Genomic DNA, 9,264 nt, shown 5'->3' with positions numbered 1-9,264 from the left:
AATATGTCTAAAGAGCAAAAAAAGGGAACACTAATTTGTTCGGTACTTACCACGTGAGAGACTCCGAACTGTTAAGTTTATACTGCTTATCTTTTTTATAGTTTACAATTTCCCGGAAAAATAGAATGGCATTTTACAGATGTGGAAACTGAGGCTCAGAGATATTCTGACCAGTCTCAGTTTGTAAGGAAAACCCTGGCTGACAACCTGCAACACACACACCCTTTACAAAGAAGGACTGGAGAGTGCTGTCAGCTTTTAGTAATCTATGCTGTCCACACTTAACATGGGTAATTGAAAGCTGACCCTTTGTTCCTTTCAAAAATCTCTAAGGAATCTGGCTGCAGAGGCTCCATGGATAACTCATTTCAACAGCTGAGAAACAAAATGCTTCTGTGGAATAAAAACAGCCTTTATTTTGGTGTGTGTGTGTTGGGGGGGGGGGGTCTTTCCTAAAAAAAGAGAAAAAACATCCACAACACTTAACAAGAACTCTCACAGAACGGACAAGTCTTCAGATTGGACAGTGCACCATTACCAAGGAAATGGTGACAGCATTTGGGCACTCTGGCCTAATCTGTTAAAAAGACGATGTAATGAACAGCTGGAGATTTCTGAGGCACAACTGTATGACACGGGAAGCCCAACTGCTGGCCACCCTCACTGAGGGCAGCTGCTGGGCTCGGGTTTGCTTCTGCAAATCTCGTCCCTCACCCTCGACCAGGCGGCTGTCGCCAGCTGCCGCAGAGCCCGCAGCGGCCCGCGCCTGTCCGCCCCCGCGTGCCTGCTGAGGCCGAAGCGGCCCGGATGCAACTGTGCGCTCCCCCCACCCCAACTGCGCACGTGACGGGGGGGGCAGTTTTCGTACCTCCCTCCCCTTTCTCGAAACCCCGCCTTCTCCTAAGCGGCTGCGGCTTTCTATTGCTCCACTACTGAAATGACCGCCTTGTCAACCAGTCAGAGTGCGACCCTTCAAGTAAGGCCCGCCCCCTGTTGGTCCTCAGGTTCCTTCCCGCTCACACAGGAGTCACTTCCGAAGAGAGAGAACCGCCATGAAGAGAGAAGGGGGTGCCGCCCAACTCTGCTCCGACAGCCTCCCCGAGTCCCAGCAGCAAGACGGCAACCACGCACCCAACTTCTCCAGCCACAGCTCATGCCGCCGTCGCCAGCGGCGCCGACATGACAAGGCGCTGCATGCCCGCTAGGCCAGGTTTCCCCTCATCCCCAGCCCCGGGGTCGTCGCCCCCGCGCTGCCATCTGAGACCCGGTAGTACCGCCCCTGCTGCAGCGGGAAAGAGAACAAAGAGTCCTGGGGACAGGTACCGTGCAGAGGGCTGGAGAAGGGGCCGGGTCGCGGGGGCAAGGGTATGAGGGAGGACTGCGGACGCCCGCTCTTTCAGTTCCCGCCATCCTCCGCGAGCTCAGGCCTCGGCGTTCCGGGGCCTGGCAAACCCCTGCCCCGCCTCCGCGCGGGGGCTTCTGGGACTTCGAGTTTCCTTTTCTGTAGTTGGGACGCAGTTCTCCGTCTAGTGACCACAGCCTGGGTGGCTACGGAGAACCCGCCTTAGGTAGACCGTGATTTTTGTCCTTCACGATAGCTGGACCCGGGGCCCTACCTGCTTAGTGCATATTTAGGTGTTTTTTTTGTACGTTGCAGTTCTACTGATCGTAGTAGTTTAACAGTATAAATCTTTTCTAAATTGTGGGTGAAATTATGTACGATGTGACGAGGGAAACCCTTCCACGAATTACTTTATAGTCCAGTGTGCACGATGATTGATACTTATAACATGCAGATTTGGAATGTGATATGTTTTTTTTCCTTCAGTAACTTTCCGCCTCTCTAAGAGGCTAGGTTTTTTGTGAAGATTTTGTGGGAGCTATGTAATAAGATGGGGAGTTTTGACATCCTCTGACAATAAAACATGTTTAAATTCTCTACGCACTTGGTACTGTCTTTTTTATTTTAAGTTTTAAAAAGCTTAAATTTATCTTCTAATGTTGTGCTCCAGGTCCACAATCCCTTATCTCAATTGTGAAAGCCAAAATGCTATGAAAATCAAAAGTTTTCAGTAAGTTTGGCACCACCTCTGACTTGGCAGCCAGACCTGACTAGAATTAATGGACGGCTGTATATGGGCTTTATCGCATTAACTGGGAGTATTTGTAAGCGATAATGGAGAAATGCTCGTGTGTTTGCTTTTGGGGTGCAGTATCAGACCCCACTGGGGGCTTTATGTAATGCATCCAAGTTACCCCCTTTCTAAAATCCAGTAACTTCAAATTTCAAAAACACATTTGACCCCAAAAGTTTCAGATAAGGGCTTGTGAGCTGTTAAAAAATTTTTAAAGGTAGTTATAAATAACTAATGCCCATTTCTGTGCATATGAAATTAGATAACGGTTCCTACTTGAAAGTTACATTCATGGTTATTTTACAGATTCCTTGTATGTTTTACCCAAACCCATTTTTCCCTCTGGTGTATTACTCGAAAAGGAGCCTGGGATCTAATATTTTAGGAAAGATGTAATGTTAACTTAGTAATTAATGTAAAGGCATATATAGTATTGTTTCAAATTAGCTGCTGCTTAATCCTTTCTCATCTCTTTCCTCGACCAGTAACGGACGGCATCATCCTTTCCCGATTTGCAGAACCTCTGGCATTTCTTCGTTTATTCTCCTGCGGAATTAATTTTTTATTTTTTATGAAAGCAAATGCATAAATTCTTCTTTAGTCTGTCACTCATATTCATTTCATAACAGTTAGCTTTTCGTCAACATTTCACAAACGTTGTGGACTTTCAGCAAACCATTAAAGAAGGATGTTGGTCTTCTAATGTGACCTGTGAAGCATACAAGGGACATGGATTGTTCAAGTTTTCTCTGAGCATTCCAACCTCATAGTGAATAAATGTTTAGGAAAACTGGTAGTGTATTGCTTCTCTTTCAGTAAAATGAATACATTTTAGCAGAATTTTGCCAGGAAGTTAATTTTTTGCTCTATATAGGATGGCATTCCTCTTTATGCAGCTGACAAATAACTCTAAATACATCAATCCAAATACAAATTCTGGTAATAATGGTTCACTTTGTGTTACCGTGCAGAAAGGTGCAGAAATCCTTAAAAGTTAAAACAATTTGGTTTTGGTAATTGTTCACATTCTTCCTTTTCTCTTGTGCTTTCCTCAGTGTGTTATTTTTGTTATTTTGTTAATATCCTAAGAATTTTTAGGTAAAAGACAAGATTTTGGAACATTAATTGTGATGACTCATTCTAATTTCTGCTGTTACGTAGATTAACCTCTTACATTTTAGTATACAAAGAAGGTACTATCAGCTTGGCGTTTGATCCTTTCTGCCTTTTGGTCAGCATGCCCTTCAACTCAGCTCCCTCCCCATCTGGGCCCAATAACTGATACTGCCATGCTACCATCTACTCTTGTTATGAGTCTTTTCAGGTTTTACTCAGTTTTTATAATTTCCATTATTCATTCAGCAAACATCTATTGAGCATTATTTGGTACCAGTCACCGGAGATACCAAGCAATAGGATCAGATCCCCTCATGGAGCAGTAAACTTTTCTTAGGAAGCACACTGTCAATTCCCTGGATCCATACTCCAACAATCTTACATTTTAGTACAATAGATTGTATAAACCTCAGTTGTGCATTTATAAGGTTGCTCCTAAAGGAAATGGTAAATTATATTGAAAATGGAAGTTTTTTATAATCAGCTTAGCAAAGCATTATTGCTATTGTCAGAACTTGATTAAACCAGGTAATGAGATCCAATCTATATTCTATAAATCTAGTATTCTCCCCTTAATCTGAATTATTGAGGTTTTAATGTTTGCTTATGTGATACTATATTAGTTATGCTTTTATTTTCAGGAAGCAGTCAATTATAGATTTCTTCAAACCAGCTTCAAAACAAGGTATGTATACTATTGATGCATTTTTTTACAGGATCTTTCGAAGAGGGAGATGGATTCAATTTTTAAATTTCTCTAAGCTCTTACTTGATTAAGCAGAATGTTCAAATTGAAAAAAAAAATGAAGATGCAGCGTTTTTAACAAACATAAGTTCTAAACATCATGAAGAAACTTTTTGCTGTTGTTCTTTCTTACACTTAAAATATTCCAGTCAATAATGTTCATATTGTATAGTATTTTAACTTTCTAATACAGTAAAATTTTATAAATAGAGCCATGTGAGTTTACAAGATGTAGTAAAAGGGAGCATTATGAAGTAAGGTTATTAAGTAAACCATGTTTTAATCCCCCCATAAAATGTGTGTCATCATCTAAATATTGATTTGAAAATTTTTGTGATGACTTAGTATTTTTATTTATATAATTGTACAAAATGTAATAGTTTGTGTTATTTTTAATAACATGCAATTTGTGTTTTAATTGACTATTTAGACAGACATATGTTGGATTCTGCACAAAAATCACACATCAAATATGGAGGAAGTGGATTGTCCATCACTGGGACAGAGCAGTTTGAAAGGAAACTATCTTCACCAAAAAAATCTAAACCCAAAAGGATGCCATCAGAAAAGAGCACTATTTTAGAGACTTTAATGAAAGGTGTTAAAGAGCACCATAAAGATCGTGGTATGCATGAGTCACGTCGGCCCTGTGTGTCAATAGCCACCAAATATCCAAAGGCAGTTACAAAAGTCTTTGTTCCTCCATACTGCTTGTCAAAGGAGATGAAGGCATTGAAGAAAAAACATCGATCTCCAGAGAGGAGGAAGTCACTGTTCATTCACGAAAATAGCAGGGAGAAGAATGATAGAGATCGAGACAAGACCAATACAGATTCCAAAAAGCAGGCCACAGTGACAGAAACTGACATCTTCAAGAACAGCTCTAGGAGTCTTAGCAGCAGGAGCAGTCTATCCAGGCACCACCCAGGAGAAAGTCCACTGGGGGCTAAATTCCAGTTGTCACTAGCTTCTTATTGCAGAGAAAGAGAACTAAAGAAGTTGAGAAGGGAGCAAATGGAGCAGAGAATCAACTCAGAAAATTCTTTCTCAGAAGCAAGCAACCTTTCCTTAAAATCTTCTAGTATAGAAAGAAAATGTAAATCAAGGCAGGAACAAAGTAAACAGAATGACGTCACACCTGGAAAGAGCAATCTTTCAAACCTGGTATGTGTAATAATTACTGAGTCAGCTTGGCTACTACTTTAATTTAGCATGCTAAATCTAAAAATGTTTAATAACTGTTAACATCATATTGGTATCTTTTGTTAAGGAAATACTGATACACAGTTTGTTAAAACCTAATTTCCTTATGTTTCCTCCGACTGTCCATAGAACTTAGTAGTGTTTCTTACTCTTAATTTTTTCAGACCATGAACAAAGACCTTTCTTAAGAAAGTAAGCGTTCTTTTTTTAGGCAAGTACCATCATTTTTAAATTAGGCTGTGCTGAAGGGAGATACTTAAGGAATGGAAAATCTGAAACAGGAGGAAATCTTTTAGAACAGTGGTTCTCAAAATGTGGTCCCTAGACTAACCACATCAGCATCACCTGGGAACTTAGAAATGCAAAATCTCGGGCTCCACCCGAGACTGACTGAACCAGAAATTGGAGATAAGACCAGCAATCTGGAATTAAAGCTTCCAGATGATTCTGATGTACTTTAAAGTTTGAGAATCACTGGTTTAGATTATATGTAAGTCCTAAATAATTTTGAGAATGAGTCTTAGACAACTTAGATGATAATACTTAGAAAGCTATGCAAATACATATTAACTTCATCATATTCTCCCTTGAGAATAGACCAAACCTAGATAAACAAAAGCTGATCCTCTCCCCTAGAAAGATAAGTACTCCGTTTCAGAGAACTTCTCTACATATAGAGCCAATAAAGGAAGTTCAGATGTCAAGAAAGGGCTGTGTTGATACAGTGCTACAAGATTTTAAAACCAGATAGACCAAAACAGTAAACCAAACTGACATTTTAGGAGGGAATGGAGAGTGTTGCCATGCATATTGCTAGAAAATGTATTTGTAAACTCTGTGGTTGATTTGCAAGGAGTTTGGTGTCTTTACCAATGAGATTTGCTAATAATCATTATTAACATTTGGTCCATTCTTTTTTTTTTTTTTTTTCTTAAGATTTTATTTATTTGACAGAGTTCACAAGTAGGCAGAGAGGCGGGCAGAGAGTGGGGGGGGGGGGCAGGCTCCCTGCTAAGCAGAGAGCCTGATGTGGTGCCCCATCCCAGGATGCTGGGCTCATGATCTGAGCTGAAGGCAGAGGCTTTAACCCACTGAGCCACCCAGGTACCCCACATTTGGTCCATTCTTAGAAGATTGCAGTGTTTGATTGTACATCAGTATTTGAACTGAAATATTGAAGAGTTCATTATGTCCATTATTTTTAGAGATTTTATTTATTTGAGAGAGAGAATATAAGCAGGGTGAGGGGGCTAGGCAGACTCCCATCTCAGGGGGGAGCCTGATGCAGGGCTCCATTCCAGGACCTTGAGATCTTGACCTGAGCCAAAGTCAGAGGCTTAACTAACTCAGCCACCAAGACGCTCCTGAGTTATTTTCCTTAATTGGCAAGTATTAGGCTTACTATTTCTTTATCAGAATGATACAGGGTTTTAATACTAATCCTGAGTTAATACAAAGCTCTAAATTTGCCTTATGAAAACTGGCTTTTATTTTTATGACATTTTTACATTTTTATCATACAAATGTCCTTCATTTTTGTAAAAGTTAAGAGTTTAAAGTGTCTTTTTAAAATTTTTTTATTTACTAGAGAGCACAAGCACAGAGAGGGGCAGAGGAAGAGGGAGAAGCAGATTCCCCACTGAGCAGGGAGCCCCATGTGGGACTCGATCTCAGGACCCTGGAATCACCACCTGAGCTGAAGGCAGCTGCTTAACCAACTGAGCCACCCAGGCGCCCCTAAAATGTCTTATTATAAAAGTTTGAATTTACCTCCAAATAAAAGTACTCAATTTATTTATTTTGGTCTAGAAATCCGTGTTTAAATGTTACAAAGAAAAGTTCACATCCGTTACTGGTCCCAATTCCTAATTAATTTTTTCTCATTTTGCTAATAGGAAAATGGACATTTCTCAAGGAAAAGATCCTCTTCTGATTCATGGGAACCCGCTTCAGGTAGAATCAAAATTAATTTATTAATCTTTATATAAAACTGTATCTCAGTGGCATTTTTATAAAGCAGATTTGTTTAAATACACAATTTCCTTCCTAGAGGGAAATTGCAAATGTCTGAGATTAGTTAAGAGTTTGGTTAAATTATATTTAAAAAGACTAGTCCCTGAATTAGTATGCATAACCTGTGGTTTTTCTTTACCTTTTTGCCTCTTTCAAGAGTTCCTAGCAGCATGTTTCTCATTTTGGTATTCCATGTTCTGCTCCTGAATCTTGGCTATAGTAAGAAGCATAATCTTATTGGAACTGTGGACTAAGATCTTGGTATTATAGATGCCTTGTATAAGGTTAAAACTGTTACCATCGTTCACAACAACATCCAAATATTTCTAATATTTCAAGTACAAAGATAAACTTTTTAATATGAAATTTCAAGGACACCTACATATATTAATTTGTACTTTTACTATCTATTAGTTGAGGAAATACATAGTAATAAATAGCTACTGTTAATTCAGTAATAATTCTTAAAGTATCTTTATCTTTTCTTAACTAGAAAATAGAACAGTGTAAAAGTCAAACATTGCAGAAATTTGTAATACAAAAAATGAAAGACTTCCAGAAATAACAACTGTTAATAATCTGGTGTAATAGATTTTTTTCTGCCATGATTGCAGACTTTGAAAAATGGATTTTACAAATTCCCATGCTGAGTAAGATAACAGTGAACATAACAATAATAGCTAACATTTACTGAACAGTTACTGTGTGCCATGCCCTGGTCTGTGTGCTTTTAATTCATTTGATCTTCACATCCTCATAAAATCATTAAGAAAAAAGAGAGGTACAGAGAGAGACAGATGTGACTCCTTGTTCTTCAGGTTTCATGTAAAACTGTATTTTTTATATATTTTAGAGGTGTATTGCATTTTGAGCAGGTAATCTCAAGTGTTAATATCAATTTTTAGCCAGGACAGAAACCATAGTTTACCATCGTAAAGAGAGCTTCTAGATACAGGAATGAATTTGAAGTTTTATAAATTTTTTATTTAATTTTTACAGTGTTGATTTTAGTGATTAAATTTTCATTGAATTTTGACATTATGAAGTACAAGAACAATAATTTCTCAGCCATGAGATTATTCTGTACTCACTATATTACACATTTATAGTAAAAAGTGATCAATTTGCAGTGAGGTGAATGGAAGAACAAAATATTTTTAGTGTAAAATATTTTGCTCTTCCCAGTATAAAGGGGTGCTAGTGGTGGTGTTGCCACCAAGCTCTTCAGCTCGCTTTTTCTTTCTCTAGTAATGACTAAGATAAAAATTCTATTCAGTTCATAGATTTGCAGATTTCGTCAGTGGTGACTGTAATGTAGTTTCATTTATACAGTTCCACATACTGCAGTTTTTGAACAGTACTTGAAAAAGATGCTTTCTGGGCACCTGGATGGCTCAGTCAGTTAAGCATCTGCCTTCGGCTCAAGTCATGATCCTGGAGTGCCAGGATCAAGTCTGCACCGGGCTCCGTGCTTAGTGGGGAGTCGGCTTCTCCCCGGACCCTCCCCTTCCTCGTGCTTTCTCTCTCTCAAATAAATAAAACCTTTTTAAAAAAAAAAAAAGACGCTTTCTTCATGTTTTCATAAGTAGATTTAAGAACCCTCTTATTTATATTTTATTTATAACCTTGATTTATGGTTTTTTTCTAGTATTTTGCATGTTTCATAATCATTTTAACTTATGGTATTGTACTTTTTAATAAATACACATTTATGCTGCATTTCACTGTCAACAGAATATAAAGAACATAAGGGACTTTTTCACTAGATAACCTGAAGAATGCTTATCTTTATCTGATAGCGAATAGATCTTAATAATCCAAATATACTGTCTTGTTCATATTTCTGCTATTATACTTCTCAGTTGTGATGTACATAATAACACACAAGTTAGATTTTAGGAATGTTGATAAAATCCTTTAGCTCTTTAGTCTTCTAGAATCCTGTCCTTGGGCTGCATTCTGAGGTCTAAATTAATCCATCCCTTGTTTATTCTATAATTTATTAGTAACCAATCCCCTATTCATGAACAGTTGTATTTTTACTTTTTTTCT

The 9,264-nt window shown here is 38.5% G+C and overlaps 1 protein-coding gene across 2 annotated transcripts in view; it reads left to right on the top strand.

Annotated features, from left to right (window-relative positions):
• The first annotated feature begins 1,032 nt into the window (after positions 1-1,032).
• SLF2 (SMC5-SMC6 complex localization factor 2) overlaps positions 1,033-9,264 on the top strand; it is a 48,122-nt gene continuing 39,890 nt past the window's right edge. For both annotated transcript variants that reach the window (XM_059169175.1, XM_059169174.1), the window contains exons 1-4: positions 1,033-1,319; positions 3,893-3,936; positions 4,427-5,160; positions 7,095-7,152. In XM_059169175.1, coding sequence (XP_059025158.1) covers positions 1,180-1,319; positions 3,893-3,936; positions 4,427-5,160; positions 7,095-7,152 — 976 coding nt within the window. In that variant the 5' untranslated portion in view covers positions 1,033-1,179. The remainder of the gene's footprint in view (positions 1,320-3,892; positions 3,937-4,426; positions 5,161-7,094; positions 7,153-9,264) is intronic.

Source organism: Mustela lutreola, chromosome 4, assembly GCF_030435805.1.
Source record: "Mustela lutreola isolate mMusLut2 chromosome 4, mMusLut2.pri, whole genome shotgun sequence".
In the NCBI taxonomy this organism is placed as follows: Eukaryota; Metazoa; Chordata; class Mammalia; order Carnivora; family Mustelidae; genus Mustela; species Mustela lutreola.
The sequence above is the reverse complement of the archived record's forward strand: the minus strand, read 5'-3'. Positions and strand labels throughout refer to the sequence as shown.